Consider the following 19,085-nt stretch of genomic DNA (forward strand, 5'->3'; position numbering starts at 1 on the left):
CAGAAGAGGCGGCCCTGGCTACAGATGCACCCTGAACCCCAACAGGGCGAAGGTAGGGGAAGGCAGCAGGCAGGCGGGCCCTCCGTCGGGACAGCCACCAGATTGGGAAAAACAAACATGCCACGCAAGAAACAAGGAGCTTTGGTCAGGCAGGAAGATCTGTCTTCCAGCTCCTGCGGAGCAGACCCACGGGAGCTGGAAGGATTCTCTAGAAAACAGCCAGATTGAGGGCCACAGAACTACTCGGGGAGGGGCAGCGGCACCCCCTTCGGAGAACACCACAAGTTGGTTCTTTGTTTTTCTCCAACTTAACTGGACGGACAAAATCAAACAAACCACTAGCAGAGAAAGTGCATATTGGTTACAGAGTTGCTGTGAATGCAGACACAAGTTGTCTGAGTCTGATCTCTGTACAGAACCCCCAGGTAAACACACACACACACACACACACACACACACACAGTGTACAGAACCCCCAGGTACACACACACACACACACACACATACATACACACACAACCCAACCCAAGCTCCCAGGGCGTGGTGTTCACAATACCTCGCTGTACACCTTCAGCATCTCAGGAGCAAGTCATCAGAGCCCCAATCCAGAGCTCCAGAAGGGAAAGGGTGGAGGTTCTCCTGCTGGGGCCCACGTCCCAGCTCCAACCCCCACAACATCAGAACCCTGCTTCCCCGAGTCTCCACAGTCCCCAGGGTCCCCACATGCTCTCTTTCTCCTAACCTGCAGTTCTCAGAAAGGGCAGAGGGACTCTAACTGGGGGAGAAGCATCTCGTGTTAATTATTTCAGCATTCAAGAGTGATGCATCAGTGGTTTCTGCAAAAAGGAGCTGGAGTTTCAGAGAATCAGACTTAGTCAGCCCCAGGGTGTATTTTGGAAAGGAGGGGCAGGATTGGAGCTGAGGTGACGATGCTGTAAGAGCTGGTGCCTAATGGAGAGCCAGGAGGAGGAAATGCTGAAGGAGGGATGGGCCCATTGTGAACTGCCAGGAGGCAGGACCAGAGAGGAAGCTGAGGGTGATCACCCCATCCCAACAGACTTGCCAGCAGCTCTGGGCCTGGGTGCAGATGCAGTGCCAGAAGTGGGGCAGAGAGCTGGCAGACAGGTGGCGTGGATGTGGCAGGAGCTGGCAGACTGCAGAAGACACAGTTCTAGTAGAGAGCAGGGGTGGGGGCGGGGAGCCCAGATCCCTCCAGCCCCAGCAGGGCACCGAGTTTGCCCGGTGATTCAAGGCAGCGGCGGCATCAGCCGCCCTGACCAGCAGCCGCCATCGGGAAGGACATTGGCCACATGGGAGCTGCAAGAGGTAGACACTGAGCAGAAGCGACACTGAGCTGACACAGGTGCCTGCTGTGTACACAGACGTCTGGGCCCTGGGGCAGCCCGGCCCCTGACACAGCCCTGACTGAAACAGCTGGACCAGCCTAGTGACAAGCCGCAGGGCCTCAGAAGCCGCTAGGCAGCCCCACACGCGGCGGCTGCGGGTCTGGGCCAGGGAACGGGGGGAGTGCAGGAGACCAATCCCCAGGCCAGGGGCTCAGCAGCAGGAAGGCCTGGGCAGAATCTGAGGGGCCCCCAGGAGAGCCAAGCCCTGCCAGCCCCAGGGGATGACCCAAGAGGAGGTGATGGGCACTAAACCAAGCTGAGTGGCAGGGGGGAAGGGAAGGGAAGAAAACAGTTTGAGCCAAAATTACATGAACCCCAGGAGCTCTGGGATCTCAGCTGTGTGCCTTCCAGGAGGCAAAGGGAGAAATCACTCTGAGCAGAGCAGGGGCAGGGTAGCCAGATCAGTGCCCTCTGGGGGGATGTCTCTGTCCCTGGGGCATCAGTGGAAAGCAAACCCTTCCGTGGAGCAGGGATCCCAGCAACCCTCATAGAAGGACTTCCTTTGAAGTTGTGGGGAGATCGTAGCTCCCTACTGGCCCCTCAAAGCCCCTCTCTCAGCCTGCATGGAGGGTATAGATCACTGGGCGCTCTGAGGGGCTCGTAGGCCTGAAAAGTCTCAGAGGGCAGAAATGCAGGACAGCCTAGGAATCAAAATCTCACACCCATCTCAGCTGGGGAGACCCTCCAACTACATAAGGAAGGCAGGGCCCAGAGAGGGCAAGCAACCAGCTCAAGGGCTCACAGCCAGCCCAGCAAAGCCAGAGCCCAGGGCCACAGCCTCACAGGGGAGGGCACCAGGCAGGACTCTAGGGAGAGGAATGACCGTCCTCAAGGGCCATAGGTGAAAGGTGAGGACAAGAAAGGGGGGGACAATGGACAGCTTCAGGAGGACAGACCGTCAGCACCAGACCCCGCCCCCCAAGGGCCATGGACAGACAGCTGACACAGGATGAGCCCAGGGACATCCTCTCACTCCCAGAAAGTGGCCACTTTGCCATAGGAGAGCCAGGCCCAAGATGGTGACCCAGGATGCCACAGGGAGGGTGGGCACAAATGCCACTCACCCCTCCAGCAGCCGGCCGAGATGCTGTACCTGTCAGCGGCTGCTGATCACCGGACTGGGGGCTTCTGCCTTTAGGGCCTGCCTAGCTTCGCCTCGGCAGCTCACAAAGATGGCCAAACACTCTAGCCCCGGCAGGCCTGCGCCCAGGATTACACAAACATCAGCCGCGACTGGGGCTTGTGTTGCAGGCGCGGGGGAGCAGCCGCAGCTGCACTGAGACTCCTGGATCTCACCCCCTCGCGGCCCAGGGAGCCCCCCCAAGGCCGGGCAGGGTCCCACCCCCCCAGCTGATCCGACACTGCTGGACAGACACGGGAGGGAAGGAGCAGGAAAAGACCTGTGTCTGCCGGGAGAAGGCAGCCCCTCCCGTCCCCGCAGGCAGCCCGGTGGGCGCCCCCACCCCTGCTCTGCGCACAGCCTAGCCCTCAGGGCACCGACTCGAACTTGGGGGGCCCGCGCGCCCAGCTGAGCGCGGGCAGGGGCCGCTCGTGGTCCTTGTCGGACTCGGGCTGACTCTGGGCCCTCTCGGGCTTGGGGTTGGCGGGCGGCTCGGGCTGCTGCACCGACATGGTCCGGCGCAGGTGGTTGCGCTTGCGCAGGAACTCGGGCTGCGCGTGGAGGCCGAAGCTGCCCTTCCGCAGCATCATGCGCGAGCTGGTCTTCTTGGGCCGGGAGCGGTGGCCGGCCTCCAGCGCGGCCAGGTGCGCGGCGTAGCCCTCGCTCAGGAACTGCGGGGAGGGCGGCCGCGAGGGTGGCGTCAGGCCCGGGGCTGGGCGGGCCCTGCTCCTGCCCCCACCCCACACCCCAGCATCGCCCTTTCCCTGGACCACCCCGCTTCTCCGGGAAACTGCGCGCATGGACCGCTCCAGGCTCCCCAGCCGCTTTGGAAAACTGAGTGCTTCTATCTGTCCCTGTGGGTCACACCAGAGTCCTCTGGCTTCCTGATGAGGTGACGCTCCCATCCTGGTCACTTTCACTAAAATCCCCCAAAGCTAAGTCTCCCCGCCTCCTACAGCTGCTACCCCGTGGAACGTCATTATTTTCTGGCCCCCACAGCTGCCCTTCCTGCCAATCCCTCCCACTGGGGCCTCAAAACCTTGCTACTCAAAGTGTGCACCATGGACCAGCAACATCAGCAAAACCCAGACCCTTGACAGGCACTCTTGGGCCCCATCCCAGGCCTAGGGAATCCGAATCTGCATTTAAATAAGATCCCTGGGTGATGTGTGTGCAGATGGGAGTTTGAGAAGCCCTGCTCTCACAGTTCCCACTCTGAGGTCCCACCATCTCTGACCCACCACCTTCTTGTCATTCTCAGGCCCTCCCACTCTACATGGCCCAAGAGGAGATCATCACGTTCCTTTCAGTCACCTCCTTCTTTATCCCAATAATGGCACCACCTACCTGGTTGCCCGGGCTGGAAACTGGGCCCCACCCTTGACTTTCCCTCTCTCATCCCACATGCTGTCTGATGGGTCTGTTACCAAATCCAATCCATCCTGCCTTAGAAATGACTCTCGGACCCTTGGCCTTCTCTGCCCTGCCACTGCTTCCCTCCTCTTCCTCTGATGCGCCTTCCATCTGCAGCCTGAGGGATCTCCTTGAATCACAAATTCACTCCAGAGACAGAGTCCCAACTGGGCAAGACATACAGTCCATCCACAATGGACTGCTCCAGCCACCCCCTCCCCGCCCTGCTCTCCCACATCACACTCAGCCAAGCTGAGCCACATGCAGCCCCCAGAATATTCACGTGCTCTGCCACCCCCTGACCTGTGCTTTTGCTGCAGCATCTGTCACAAATGCTCCTCCAGCCTCAGGCCCTTCCTGGGTAATTCCTTCAAACTTCCAAAAACCAAACTCGTCCCTGAGTCCGGCTTAGCTGCTCCTCTGTAGGGTCTTATCATTCATTCACTGTCATTAAGGCTCTTGCCACACTGCATTGTCCCTGGTTGCTAACCATTCCATCTCCCCCACTAGACTGGATGACAGGACATACAAGTCCACCAAGGAGCTCCCCTGCACTCAACTCAGTGCCTGGTCCAAAGCAGGTGCCCAGTAGTGTTTGTTGATTGAATGAGTGAGCAAATGAAGGAAAGAACAAATAAATGACTGAATGAACAAACAAGGAAATAAACCTTCTCCCCTCTCCCCATCTGCTGGTCCCACTCCCCCACCCTTCCAACCCCCAGCCCCACCACCACCCACCTGGCACTGGGTTTGGTACTTCTTGGTGGGCCGGCCCACAATGAAGATCTGGGAAGGTGGCAGGCCCAGCATGCTGTAGACAGAGATGTCCTTGGTGGAGCCATAGGCTGCGCTGATTTTGATGAAGCACTGAAACACAGGGCAGCTCATGGAGGGAGAGGGGCCCCAGTGCGTCCCCTACAAAGGATTCCCAGATGCCACCCCCACCCCAGAGCACTGCTAGGGGACCATTTACCTGCACAGATAGACTCCAAGTCATGAGTGCACCCTACATCAGGAACCAGTCCCCAGCAGTGGCTTCCCCTCCCGGCCCCTGCCCTGGGCTGCAGGCCCGATGCAGGCTCAGCGTGTCCATCACGACCACACCATTTGCCGCAGCCACGTGAGGAACATGACCACAGGTTACGAACAATGGGACGAAGTGCTCCTTTGTGGACCAGAAATTGAGTTCCAAGTTGACACAATCCAGAGCCAGGACTGGAGGCCAGTTCTGTCTGACCCCCAGCCCCAGGCCAACCACACAGTATCGGACTGTGGACAGTCATCCAGCCGCCTGGTCCTGGCTGGTCCGGAAGCTTCATCCCAATTCAGCGAACTGCCCAAGCTCCTCCTTGCTCCAGTGTCACTTCCACATCCTCACTTTGAGCCCCCATCAGTGCCATCTTCTGCCCCCTACTTACCCTCCCTGCTGGGACGATGCTCCCAGGTCACAGCTTTCCTTCCTCCTAAGTCCCGCCATCGCTGGGATAAATTCTGACCGCGTGGATAACCCACCCACCACCTCTGCCTCTCAGCTTCTTGAAAGTCAGTGGCAGTCACCCCGAGGACTCAACCCAGAACTGCCCCCTGTGGCTCTGAATGTCCACAACCCCACTCTGCCCGCCTCTCCTTTCCAGCCTCCCATGCCAGTGGCTCTCCAGCCTCACCAGCGCCTGCATTCTCTGTACATCCCCTCCCGCCTCACCACCCCTACCCCATCCACCTGGTCTCCCTGTGGCAGCCCTGTGTCCTCCAGCCTCCACCTCGGATTCTCCACCCCCCCCCATTCTCCTCTCACACCCACCTGGCCAAACCTCAGCCCTGGAGTTGCTGCACCATCCACCTTCTCCATTTCTACTTGCTGGCTACTGAGAGCTGCTGGGGAGACACAGAACGGGGCAGCTCTGGCCCTACACAGGTCATTCTCCTCCCTGAAAAACTTTGCCCAATTTTTACCTCCCTCCCTGAGCCCCTGCCCAGACCTGTAGGGGAAGTTGCCCTGGATCTCAAACCAAAGAAAGGTTGCCCTCAGCCCACCACCCTCTCCTTGTCAGCTAGTTTATTCCCAACCAGCCTCTAGCTAGGAGGGAGGGGCAGGGTCTTTGTCCTGCCTTATCCCACCTCCTCATTCACCTACTCTAGCAACTTCAGTCCAGGGGGTCCACTCCCCACCGCGCCACCCCTCCAAGCTGAGACCCACCTGCCCCGCTCCTCACCCCACTGCTTCTGCCCCGTTGGCCCACGAAGTGTCCCTTCCCTCCACCCTGAGGTCATCAGGGTCCAGCCTTCATCCAGTGGGCAGCCCTCACTGCACCACGCACGCTCACAGGAAGGGCAATCCTTCCCTCCCTCTCGAAACCCTCTCCTCCCTGACACCCAGAAGCCTCTCTCCTGGCCTCCCCTCCCTCTGGCTCTTTCTGGTTCCTCTGCTGGCTCCTCTTCCTGCTCTCTGGGGGACCAGCGTTGCTCAGACCCCTCCCTTGAGCCACACACTGGGGCTGACGGGGCTCGTGTCCCTTGGCCACAGCTCATCTTCTTCCAGCCTGGTCCTCCTCTGTGGCCTCTCTCACTGCATTCATTCACTCAGTTCATTCTACCAGCATTTACTGAGTGCCTACGATATGCCATCATTGCCCCACATGGCAAAGATGTAATAGTGACAAAGCACACACAGACTCTGCCTCCACGGAGGGTCAGGATCAGGGTCAGATCACCTTGCCCCCTCCTGGCCACCCAGGATGGACATCTGAGAGCTACTTACTCCCTCCTCCCAATCATCACTGAGTCCTGACAGTTCCACCCTCTGACGCTCCTGCCTGTCTATGCCTTTCTCTCCATTCTGTCCGAGACCACCACCTGGACTCTGATCCTTCTGTCTCTTGCTTGGGCAGTGGCCTCCCAACCGGCCTCCCTCCCCCTCGTATCTACCGCCAGTCTGTTCTCCACACAGCTGCCAGAAGGATCTTTCTACCACCCAAATCAGACACTGCCACTTCCCTGCTTTAAGCTCTTCCATGGCTCCCAGCTGCCCTCAGCAGAGAGTTCATGGTCTTGGCCCAGTTTTTAACATCTTCAAGGCCTGCCCAGGCCAGGCCCCTGATCACTTCTGGGACTTCATCTCCCACTCGGCCTGGGTCTGATCCCACACACACCCTCATCCTGAACACCTGCAGCTCTGAGAGCATCCCAGGTTCTTTTCTACCTCCGTGCCTTTGCACACGCTGTTTCTTTGGTCACCGGACAGACTCATGCTCGTGCTTCAAGACACAGCTTAAGAGTTACCACCTCCTAAAATCCTTCCACGACCTCTCTGGGCAAAGCTAGGTCCTTTCTCCTCTGTTTGCGCAAAGGGCCTTTTCTAATCACCCACCAGTAAACTGTCAATTCCCTTATCTTTCTTCCTGGAGGTCAAGGATTGGCAGACTGTTTTTTGTGAAAGACCAGACAGTAAACATTTCAGGCTCCACACTCCATCGCAACTACCTCACTGTCCCGTTGTAGCTCACGAGTGGCTACAAACAACCCACAAGCCAGTGATCGTGGCTGTGTTCCAGTGATACTTTGCTTATGGACACGGAAATTTGAATTTCGTGTAATTTTCACATGTCGTAAAATATTCTTTTTTTGATTTTTTTCCCCCAACCACGTAAAAGAATTAAAGCCACTCTTAGCTCACATCGCCGTAAAAAAAAACAGGCTGTGTGCCAGACTCAGCCCTGGGCCACAGCTTGTCAACATCAGCTCCAGACGCGCAGTTCTCACAGTTCTGTAAGCATCAGAATCCCCTGACAGGCTTGTTAAAATGCAGATTGCTGAGCCCCCTCCCCAGAGTTGCCGATTCAGGAGATCTGAGCAGGGACCAGAGACTGCATTTCTAGTGAGCTCCCAGGGGATGCTGTGCCATGGTCCTGGGGGCACAAGGTGAAAACCACAGGTCTGGGATGTCCCAGGTTCTGTTTGCCTCTGTGCAGCCCCAACGCCGAGGATCGAGAGGGAGCAGAGCAGGCACGTAAGTCTCTGCTGGAGGAGTAACTAGGCGCAGACATGAAAGTTTAGGCTTTTGGGTCAGAAAACTAAAGATGAATGTCTGACTCTGAGATCCTGGGCACATCCCTCAGCCACACCTTTCTCACCGATGGGGATAAGAATGCCTACCTCACTGGGCCATACAAGGACCAATGAAATGCATGTGAATGTGCTTTGCAAACTAGGCATCCACCCGTCCCATCATCAAATTGAGGGAGGAGGGGAGGAGTGAGGAGGAGGGAAGCCCCACCCACAGCCGGCCACTCACCTCCTGCATGAGGTTGCGCAGGAAGATGGCCTTCTGCCGCAGTGGGTCATGCACCAGCCCGTCCGAGAAGAAGATCATGCCCTGTGGGAAGTTGTGCTGGGACAGCCACGACACCACCCGCTGCTTCTGCATGTCCGGCCGCCCCGTGATGTAGAGGATCATGTAGCCCAGGTCCTGCCAGTGCCTGGCGAGACGGCATTGCAAGGTCCAGCCCGGCCCAGGCCCCGGGAGGGCCACTGGCTGCCCAGCGGCTTGCCCTACCTGCTGCAGCCCCAAGAGGCCAGAGGAGTGCTAGGGGAAAGCAAGGAGAACCCCAAAATCCACAGTCCTGGTTGAGCCCCTCCAAGTCCTGGATATCTCCCCTGGATGATCGAGGGGCACCAACCACATGCCCACAACCAAACGGTCCCCACTGCAGCCCCCTCTGCTCAGGTCTCCTTCTCCGCGATGCAATGCCGCCATCAACACTCAAGTTTCTGGGGCTAGAGACAAGCCCCCTTGATTCTTCCCTTTCCCTCAGCCTCCCTTCCTTCTTCCTCCAATCAGTGAGACTGATTTCGGCAGGATATTTACTCCACCCTCTCACTTTAATTCCACTCTGCAGCCTTAGCTCGGGACCCATCACTCTCCCGGCCACTGCAGAAGCCTCCTGGAAGGCCCCTTTCCCTCCAGAGCCCCCAGTCCTATCCAGCCTGGGCCATGCAACAGGTTACTTAACCCCCAGGATTTCAGTTTTCCCATCTGCTCAGATAGTGTTAGAAGAAATGGAGGGAGAGGGAAGGAGAAACTGAAGTCTAGAAGGTGGCAGGGAGTTCCTCAAGGACCCTCAGTAAATTCCTCCTGGAGGTGAAGCCAGGACTTCCAGCTTCGGCCCAGAGACCAGTGGAATTCCTAGAGGAAACGAGAAAAACCCAGCCCATCTACCCCAGGGCGGCTAGCCCCTGCCCCCAGGCGACAGGTCCCCTGCAGGGGGGTAGCACTCACCGGACAACGTCCACTGCCCCTGGCCGGACCTTGGGGTCACTTCCCATGATGGAGACACTGGCTGCAAAGGAGCCATCGATGCTGAACACCACGCACTCCATGCCCCGGGGCAGCACCGTGAGGTAGCTCATCGCGCAGGTCTGGTCGCCCCTGAAAGGTGCCCACCTGAGATCAGCCATGCGCTCAGGGTCAAGTGTCAGCCTGGCGCCAAGGTCAGCCTGTGGCTGGGCTCGGAGCTCTGTCGGGGCCAGGAAGAGGGAGAATCAGGGCAGCATCTCCTGATGCCACAGCTGCGACCTCATCCATTTTCTTCTCTCCCTGCAGACAGGGACGGGGCCTGACAGATGGCACCCCAAGAACCCAACCTCTGGGCAGGCCTCTGGAAGGGCCAAGGAACTGAGTGAAGTTGCCACGAGAACGTCCCTTGGGTCTCACCTGACGACCATCTTCACGGGGTAGACGCCGACCCCCAGGCGCCGGGGCCGCGGCACACTGTACGTGATTCGGCCGCTGCTGTTGGTGATCTCCGTGTCCAGGTGAACCCAGCGCCCGGAGGACGGCTCTGCCATCACCAGGATGTCCACCTGCAGGCAGCAAGGGGGGCAGGGACTCGCTGAAGGCTGTGGGGCTGAAGGCCCAGCTTAGGGGCTGGGTGTGGGAGCTCTGCCAAGACCGCAGGGCTGGGGTCCTGCCTGGTGCTGTTTCCTGCCTCCTCCCATCCTCTCTCTGCTGCAGCCACGCCAGCTTCTTAGAGGCACCCAGTCCCTCACTCCTGCCTCGCCCTCCCGGACCTGTACAGCCAGGCCCTGGTGCAGTCCTCGCCCCACATGCTGTGTGGTACCCAGGCGGGGATGGCCCAGCCTCCGTACCTTCTCTCCAGTCAGAGCCACCATGTCAAGGGGCCCGTACATGAAGCGTCCCACCAGGACCTGGGGGCCGTCTTCCGCAGCAATCACATCGTTGGCCCTGTGGTTGGCAGTGACGTTCTGGAAGGACAGAAACCAACTTTGCCTCTGCAAGGGGGCACGACCTTGCTTTGTCCTTCTACCACCCTCAGCATCGGCTGGAGGGATGTGCACCTGCCAAATCTTGCCTTCCTTCCTGTCAACTCCCACGAGAGTTTCCGAGACATGTCCCATTCGAACCCATGAGGAAAACAGACCCTTAGACCCTAATGTCGTCTCCAAGGAGCACTGGGTTCCTGGAGACCAGCATTCTCTGCTCCTGAGCCTCCCCATGGCCTGGAGGTACCAGCCAGTCCTCCAAGCCTGGCATCCTTCCAGTTGCCCAGATTGGAAGCTGTGGGTCACCCTCAGTTCTTCCTTCCACATCCCAGCTCTCGTCCAGTAGCCGTTTACCATCTGTCTTTTCTTCGTGGGAGATTCAAACGTACAAGAACAGACTGAACAGTGTAGGAAGCCTCCTGCGGCCGGCATCAGCCACAGACATTCTGGTTCCGTTCTTCCCTGGCTGGATCCCCAGCCCCGTCCCCAAGCCATACCAGATTATCCTGGAGCAATCGTGGACATCACGTTATCTGTCTTAACTTTGCCAACACCCACGTCCTTCTTCACAATTCATTCTGCAACTCAAAGGCCTACATTGGCCCTGATCGCCCCCACTCCACTTCATCCCCTCCAAGAAGCCCTCTGTGGACTCCCTGAAGAGTCCTCTCAATTCCCACGGTATTTTAATTCAACTCAACAAACATTTGCAGGCACCTCGTCCGCACTGGTCCCTGAGGACACAGAGAAGAACCCGTCATGGACACTGACCTGGAGACAGGCAAGTGGGGGATGCCAGCCCCCTTACAAGAACACTGGTGAGAGAAGAGTTGGTTCATGGAAAGAAACACACGGGAAGATAATGCCATAAAAAGGAATGAAGTACTGACACTGGCTACAACATGGATGAACTTTGAAAACATTGTGCTCAGCGAAAGAAGCCAGACACAAAGGACCACATGGTGGATGATTCCAGCATATGAAATGCCCAGAATAGGCAAATCTATAGAGACAGAAAGTACATGGCTGGTTTAGGGCTGAGGGGTGGGAAGAGGGGGATGACGGCTAAAGGGTAAGGGGTTTCTTTTGGAGGCGATGAAAATGTTCTAGAATTAACCATGATGACGGCTGCACACATCTATGAATATACGAAGATCCACTGAATTGCACATTTTAAGTGGGTGAATTGTATAAAATGTGGTTATGTCTCCATAAATATGTTTACCAAAAAAAAGCTGATTCGTGGAACCCTGATTACCTCCTGCCATTTAGGACTGTTCTGAGGCCCATGCCTGGTGTCCCCACAAGACTAGAAGTGCCCACCTCTGCAGGGCTCTGTTTGTACATCCCTCTGCCCCACTCCCTGGCAGGGCGTCTGGGACACAGTGGGCATTGACGATTGTTTGCTGAGTAAATAAATGAACGTATGCATACCAAACTCCTATTCATACTTCAATACCTTGCAGAGGTGACGCTTCTTCAGGGAAGCCCTGCATGGCCTGCCCTGACATTCCTTCTCTCCCTCTTCTTCCTAATCTGTGCTTCCCTCTCTCGTGACAAATGCCACACCAGGCTGTGAGCCCCTCGTTGGGGGAGGACTCTCTCAGACTCCATGTGCCCAAATGCAGAGGCCTAGCATATAGCACTCGCTCCATAATTGGCATCTCCTCACCATCCCCAGTGCCCTGGACCACCACCCATGGTGCTCCTATGGAGCCAGGCCACGGGGAACCAGCTCCACCACCTCACCTACTCCCCACCCCACCCCTACCTCCATTGCAGCCCTGGGCGCCTCGGCTAAGTGTGGATCCCACCACATATAAGCCCAGAGCTTCGAGGAACAAATCAAAGCCCTTCCCAGCCCAGTGGATGCCTCAACCCCCGGGGCAGCCCCACCTCCCTGAGGCCACAGCCCCCACCCAAGGGCGACTCCCACAAGCACATACCCGCAGCTTGACCTGGGTCCTCTTACGAAGCCACTTCTCACGGGGGTTGGCAGGGCTCAGTGCCGCGGGGTCCAAGCCAGCGCTCTCCTTGATGTTCACGCTCTCATAGCGCATCACCTGACAAACAGCCCAGCAGGACTCCGGGTCTGGTGGCTGGACTCCTCTCCCTCCTCCCCACGGTGTCAGGGCCCTCCCCAACACCGCCCCACCTCCCGGCCTGGGACCCTCAGGAGGCTGGGAGCCCCAGGATCTGCCTCTCTGCCCACCTGTCCTGACAGTGGGGGCCAGAGCGCTGTCTCTCAAATGCTCTGGCCTGGGAGGAGCAGAGTCTGCTCTCTACGCCCAAACCTAGAAGCCACCTGTGTCTCTACCCATTCTCTGCCTTCCCCATATGGTGGGTGACCCTTACCAACGGCCACCTGGAGCCCTGGTCCCAGCCCCACCCCTCCTACTCAAGAACATAGATGGAGCGAGCTCCCCTCTCAATCCTGTATGACTCATTAGTCCCACTCTACTGGATCAGTCTCCTCAGCATCTAAATATGCTGCAACAGTGGCCAAACAAGCAAACTCTCCTAGGACCCCTGTCCCGTGACCATCACATTTCCCTGTTCTCCCTGACAGCGGCATTCCACCCGAGACTCAACCTGTGTGATGTCTCCACTTCCCCCCACCTCCCCTCACCACCCAGTCCAGTCACTTCTGTCCCCACGGCCCCTGAAGCCATTCTTGCCAAGGCCCCATGACCTCCGTCCTGCCCAACTCAGAGGCCCACTCCCGTCTATCTGCTCTGCTTCTCTTCTGATCTCAAAAGACGTCCTCTTCCATTTCCTTCTGTGGTTCCTCCTCTCTCCCCCAGGAGCCCAGACTCCTCCCTGAACTTCCCTATCTGCAGGAACTCCCCTCCTATCTGGGATATTGTAATCTATAATAAGAAATATATATCTGGTCTCTGTTTAGTTTCTAGCACAAAGCTCCTAAAATCCTTGGAATTTTCTAAGTGAGAGGGACAAAGTTGTCTTTTGTTATATTATTGAGGTGATTTGACTGGTATCTAAGGACAGGGGCTGGTTGCCAGGAGAGCCAACCTTGTGACTGGAGGTTGGAACTTTCAGTCCCACACCCCCTACCCCCACCTCCGGGGAGGGGAGAGGGGCTAGAGGTTGGAGTTCAATCACCAGTGGCCAATGACTTCATCAATCACTTTTATGTAATGAAGCCTCCACAAAAACCCAAAAGCATGGGGTTCAGAGAGTTTCTGGGCTGGTGAACACGTGGAGGTTTGGAGATAGTGGTGCCCTCAGAGAGGGTGTGAAGTTGCAAGTCCCTCCCCCATACCTGGCCCCGGGCATCTCTTCCATCTGGGTCTTCCTGAGTTAAAGCCTTTTATAATAAACCAGGAATCTAGTAAAAGTAAACTGAGTTCTGTGAGCTGCCCAAGGAGAGGATTGTTGGAACCTCCGATCTATAGCAGGTCGATCAGAAGCCCAGGGGTTGGGTTGGGGAGGGCACAGCTGTAGGACTGAGCCCTTCCCCTGTGGGATCTGACGCTGTCTCCAGGCAGAGAATGTCAGAATTGAGCGAGATCAAAGGAAACACCCAGCTGGGGTCAGAGATTCGCTTGGTGTCGGGGAAAAAGCCCACAAGTGGGAACTGGCCTGAAGAGCAGGGCCGCCCGTCACTGGCTTTAAATGCCGCCCAAGCTCTGATGGCCCCGCGTTCTTATCTCTAAGCCTGACGTCTTCCCTGAGCTCCGGATTCACCACTCGCCTTCCTTCCCACCATCCAACTAGCATCTCACCCCTCCCAGGTCCAGACGCAAGATGCGATATCCCCCACCTCATCCAGCCCCGCCCTTCCAACCCTAGGACACTGCACTCCATAGTTACACAAGAGTGGAAACCAAGAGTCACCCGAGTCCCCTCTTTCCCTGGCAGCCCAGACATCGGCAGGTCCTGTCCCCAGCAACTCACACCCAGCAGCTCCTTGGTACCTCCCCCACCAGCTCCCGAGCCCAAGCTGCCACCTCAAAGTCAGGCTCCTACGCCTGCCTCAGTGGGCTTCCCACTTACTCTCTTGCCCTCCAAACCACAGCCACAGAATTTCCTTCTAAAATACAGTCAGGTGGTATCTCTCCCTTGCTTACAACCCTGCAATGGCTTCTCACTGGACCCAGTATAATATGCACATCCTGACCTTGGCCATCAAGGCTGCATGTGATCCGACCCCCTCCCCCACCTCCTAGCCTCCCCTCCCCCCCAGGCTCTCTCTCAGTCGCTGGCCTCTCTGCTCAGCTATCTTACAGATGAGGACTCTGAGAGCCACAGGGGACCAGGCCTTGATGACTCCAGTCTCCAAGCTGAGACATGGGCCCCTTCTCCTATGTGCGTCTATTTCATTTTCTAGAAAGTACCACACCAGTGGCGAGAAACCAGTGTTCCTTATGAAAACCATTGTCTGTCCATGTCACCGCCTGTCTGCCGTGCTCCAGTGTGCTCCCAGTGTCCCACATGGCCTGCAAGTTAACACTCTTCTCCAGAGAAGGCTGGGCCCTCCCAGGAAGGGCCCGCAGTACCTGTCTCAGGATGAAGGCCACCACATCCGTGGACTCCCAGTAGCTGGCGTGGAAGAGGTGGGGCAGGGCCACGGTGGGGAAGGCTGTCAGGACGTCGGGGCAGTACAGGGCATAGTCGATGCGCTTGGTGCCCCACCATTTAGCTGTGACTGTGGGGCCGAGAGGGAGGTGAGGACAGAGTGGCCCTCCCCCCAGACCTTGACACAAGGGGCAGTGTGGGACCCTGGGGCCCAGACCCAAGGATGGATGTGTCTCTCGGAGCACAAGTTTGAGGCCAGAGCACTCAGCTCAAAATGAGCCCGGGGAAACACATCATTCCCCCTCCACTGTCCACAACCCACCAGCCCCATCCCCCACCCACCCTGCTGCAAACTGGTCCCCATGATGGGGGCTGGACCCACGGAGATGTCCACAGTCTCACACCCCAGGTCAGCAGGGATTCCCAAGGGGAACACTGAACGTTGGAATTAGGGTTCTGGCTGAGGATAGCACTCAGCTGAAGCCTGGCAAGGTCATGGCTTGGTCCGTGGTCAGAGGTCAAAGTTCTCTCCAGCTCAGTCTGGATTTCTTTTTCCCCTCCTCCCCTGCCCTCCCTCTGCAGCCCTGGCAGTGAACCAGCGGCCACCTAGAGGAAGGGCCCTCTCCCACAAATCCAGGCAGGACCTGGGAGACCCTCACTCACTGCGGGAGGCGCCCATGGGGGCCAGGCTGTCCGAGGACTCCGAGCTCTCGCTGTGGGAGCTGCCCTGGCTCATCCTCCTCCCAGGGCGCTGGGATCTTGGGGCCGGAGGGGGCGAGGTGGGGGCGTCCAGGAGCGGCGGGCTGCCCCGGGAGCTGCCCTCCAGGAAGAGGGAGCCGTGGGTGTGCAGGGCGTCAGCTGGAGGCAGAATTTCATAGTCAAGGCCTGGCCTGCTCACTCACCTGCCCAAAGGGCAGCCTGCACCTCTCACCACCCGGGGCCTGTCAGGACCCCCTCACCATAGTACACTGTTCATTTCACCTCCTCTAAGCTTCGGGTTACTCAGGCACAAGTCAGGGTCCCAATCATCATGTCCACCCTCAATAGAGCTGCGAGGGACGCCTCTGGGACACTGGCCCCAAAAGCACCAGCCGAGGTCACAGGTGACACATAACCTCGTGCTCTGGGCCAGAGGATGGTGGCTGAGCCTGGAAATGAGTGGGGCCTCCAGCCTCGGAGTTAGGACACCCTCTGGGGGCGGGGGATGCCCTCACCAAAGAGGGATACATTATAGGACAGGGGAGGGAGGTTTGAGAGCCCCTTCTATCGACGGAATCTGACAAAACAGGACTTTGGAAATTAAGTCTCCATTGAAATGGGGGCTGGGGGAGAAGCTGGGCTTCAATCCTGAATGAGCCACACACACAGCATCCCTGTCCCCCAAGTCTGGCCCAAGCCTCTGAACAGGCTCTGGCTCAACTTCCTGAACTGGGGTACAGAGCCAAGGCTCTGATCACCAAGCCCCTGACTGTCCATTACAGGCTTCCTCGTGGCCTCACCCCGGCCCGTGCCCAGCTCACCCCACTTGAGCCCCAGAGGCCACTGGCCCTCCCCCAAACCCACCTGCCCTTGCTCCTGCTATTCCCTCCACTGAGAAGAGCCCTCCAACTCCCATCCTCCAGCTCTTCTCCACCTGTCCAAATGCCTTGGTTGGAAGATGCCTCTTCCGGGAAGCCGCCTCTTCCGGGAAGCCCACCAGGATGACACACTCCCTGCCTTGCACCTCCAGAGTCGAGGTTGGGCACTGGGACGAGCACTCAGCATGGATCCCTGATTTGCAATCAGGTCTGAGTATTATTGCTGGCCCCCAGCCATGGAGGCAGGTCAGGGGGCGGAGCCCAAAGATGCAGCCTACAGGGCAATTCTCACACAGGTGGGCTGCTCGAAGGCACGTGACTCGGCTGTTTTCCTGTTCTCCTTTTGCCCCAGAGCACACAGACCTTGCTCAGGTGAGTCTAGTCATTCTACCAGCTAAAAGCTTGGAGGGGCTGTACCAGAGAAGGTGGCCCTGGAGTGCTGCCTGCCTGGGGCCCAGCCTCCAGTTCAGCGCACAGTCTCACCCAGAGCACCTACCGAGGAGGAGGGACTGTCCGTCGCCCAGTGGGAACCTCTGGTAACGGGGCACACTGACAGGTGGCACCAGGTGGAACTTGGGCTCCAGCAGTGGCTCAAGCCGGGAGGCCGAGGGGTCTGCACAGTGGAAGAAGCTGTAGAGCTGGCTGCAGGCAGGACGTACCTGGAAACCTGGGTGGAGTAAGAGGATACACGGGAGGGGGGGGGGCTTGAGCACCCACTCCCCAGCCCTAGGAGGCTCCCTTGAGTGCAGCTTTGAGTAGCCTACTCTGCTCAAGAACCTGCCATGGCTCCCTGCTACCAACAGGATCAAAGCCGTTACATTCAGCTTGGCATTCAAGGCTGTGCCAATCTGCCCCATCTAGAAGCATGGCTTAGGCACCCAGCACTGCAGCCATGGTGGACCTCGATGACCCCCCAGCCAGGCCTGCTGCTTTCATTTTTCATGCCTTTGCTCAAGCTGCCCCCCCTCCTAGCAGGACTCCCTCCCCTACTTCCATTGGTCAGATTTTTAAATTCCTCCAGCTGTCACTTAATTGCTACCTGATCTATGAAGCCAACTCAGGCTGATCTGTCAGTTGGGATCAGCTGCCCCTTCCTTGCAACAGGTTCAGTTCCCAGGCCTGGTAGTAAGTATTTAGTTTGCCGGAGCTGGCAGAACACTTCTCTCATTGACCAGCAGGTGTCACCACTGAGACCGCCTCATCAGTGCACCTCCCTGTCCCACTCGTCAGGGGACTGGATGGTCTAGCATCCAGGGAGCCCTGGGGTTCCTTAGTAACGTTCAGGGCGGCCACGGGATTCTGCCTCCTCTCTCCACTTCAACCCAAGCCGCTCCCTTCTTATCTGTTCCATACTGTAGGTTGTTGATAAGCTTTGATGCAAAAGCTGTTTGAGAAGCCCTGATCCATTGTCCTCCCAGGTGCCTCTAGCCTCTTAAATCCTCAGAGTCATTACTAAACCTTCTGCTGGTACAAATCACTTCTGTATTTTAGAGGAATGGAGGTGGTGATTGGGCAGAAAGCATTCAAGGCCGTGAGGACTGCAAGAGCAAAGGCACTGTGGTGAGCCTGGGGGTCTGTAGGGGGCAGTAAGACTGACCTGGCTGCAGTGGGTCTGCTTAGGCACTGGGGAGATGCAGTAGGGCTTCTCTCCCCAGAGAGCATGGCAACAGGACAATGGGGGCACAAATCAGCCCAGGTCATGTGACAGGGGCAGTGAAATCCATCAGGGCTGCCTCACCTTTGCCCCATCTGTGGAAACCGCCCCGCTCTCCCTCCTCCCCCAAATCCTTTTCTCTCCTCTCTCTCCATCTACCCCTACTCTGTGACCCACCCTGTCCCCACTCTCCCCAGTTTCAGGCCCTGACACAGTGGCCTAGTGACACAAAGGCATCTCAGGCCCCGGCCTGTACCACACCCACCATCCAGCCCCGGCAGCACCGTCCTCCGCATGGCCAGGACCAGGCCCAGGGGCGAGCCGAAGAGGAAGAAATCGGACACATCAAAATCCAAGCGGCCCAGGCTGACCTCAGGGAGCTGGGGCCCTCCGGCCGCAGGGGGCTCGGCCTCATCCTTCAGGACGCTGGAGTGGATGCTGCCCGAGGGAGGAAGACACAGGAGTGCAGGTTAGGGGAGGACCGAGCGTGTGGGAGTGTGCACTTAGCAGTCTGCGTGTGCAGCGCCCAGCTCTCCACCTCTGGAGCAGGGGTCAGACCCGGAGTCCACCTGCTGTGTCAGCCACATGAGTTGGTGACCATCTCAGTATCCACCACCAAGGCCTGGCCAACATTCGGCCAACTTTTCTGTCAAGGGCCAGATACTAAATATTTCAGACTTTGGGGGCCATGTGGCCTCCAACACATCTACTTAACTCTGCCACAAGGCATGCAAGCAGCCATAGACGAGACACAAACACGGGTGGCCATGATCCAGTAAAACTGTCTTCACTAAAACTGACTGAGGACCTGAAAACCGAAGCCTCCTCCACACTGGCAGGCCTGCCCCATCGTGCTGGTCTTGTGCTGGCCAGCCTGAGTTCCTTCCCTGTCCAGCAGAGAAGCCCAGCCTGGCCAGTCTACAGACCAGCTGGGTGATGTCGGTCCTGCCAGAGTTAGGGCTTTCATTGTAACTGATGTTCCAGGCAACCCACAGACACAGATGCAAACAGCTGGGTCTTCCCTCCCCTCCAGCCGGTAGAAGAAGCAGAGCTTAGAGAGAAAAACCTGAGACACACAGAATTCCAACCATTCCCAT

General features: G+C 57.7%; 1 protein-coding gene across 4 annotated transcripts in view; it reads right to left on the minus strand.

Annotated features, from left to right (window-relative positions):
• Positions 1 to 1,181: 1,181 nt before the first annotated feature.
• Positions 1,182 to 19,085, minus strand: part of PITPNM3 (PITPNM family member 3) — a 79,974-nt gene continuing 62,070 nt past the window's right edge. For all 4 annotated transcript variants that reach the window (XM_074342453.1, XM_074342451.1, XM_074342452.1 and 1 more), the window contains 11 exons: positions 18,254 to 18,426; positions 16,831 to 17,001; positions 15,421 to 15,615; positions 14,739 to 14,887; positions 12,165 to 12,281; positions 10,084 to 10,200; positions 9,650 to 9,798; positions 9,215 to 9,364; positions 8,231 to 8,414; positions 4,678 to 4,806; positions 1,182 to 3,197 (listed from right to left, as the gene is read on the minus strand). In XM_074342453.1, the coding sequence (XP_074198554.1) occupies positions 2,895 to 3,197; positions 4,678 to 4,806; positions 8,231 to 8,414; positions 9,215 to 9,364; positions 9,650 to 9,798; positions 10,084 to 10,200; positions 12,165 to 12,281; positions 14,739 to 14,887; positions 15,421 to 15,615; positions 16,831 to 17,001; positions 18,254 to 18,426 (1,837 nt within the window). In that variant the 3' untranslated portion in view covers positions 1,182 to 2,894. The remainder of the gene's footprint in view (positions 3,198 to 4,677; positions 4,807 to 8,230; positions 8,415 to 9,214; positions 9,365 to 9,649; positions 9,799 to 10,083; positions 10,201 to 12,164; positions 12,282 to 14,738; positions 14,888 to 15,420; positions 15,616 to 16,830; positions 17,002 to 18,253; positions 18,427 to 19,085) is intronic.

The sequence above is a fragment of the Camelus bactrianus genome, chromosome 16, assembly GCF_048773025.1.
Source record: "Camelus bactrianus isolate YW-2024 breed Bactrian camel chromosome 16, ASM4877302v1, whole genome shotgun sequence".
NCBI classification, from domain to species: Eukaryota; Metazoa; Chordata; class Mammalia; order Artiodactyla; family Camelidae; genus Camelus; species Camelus bactrianus.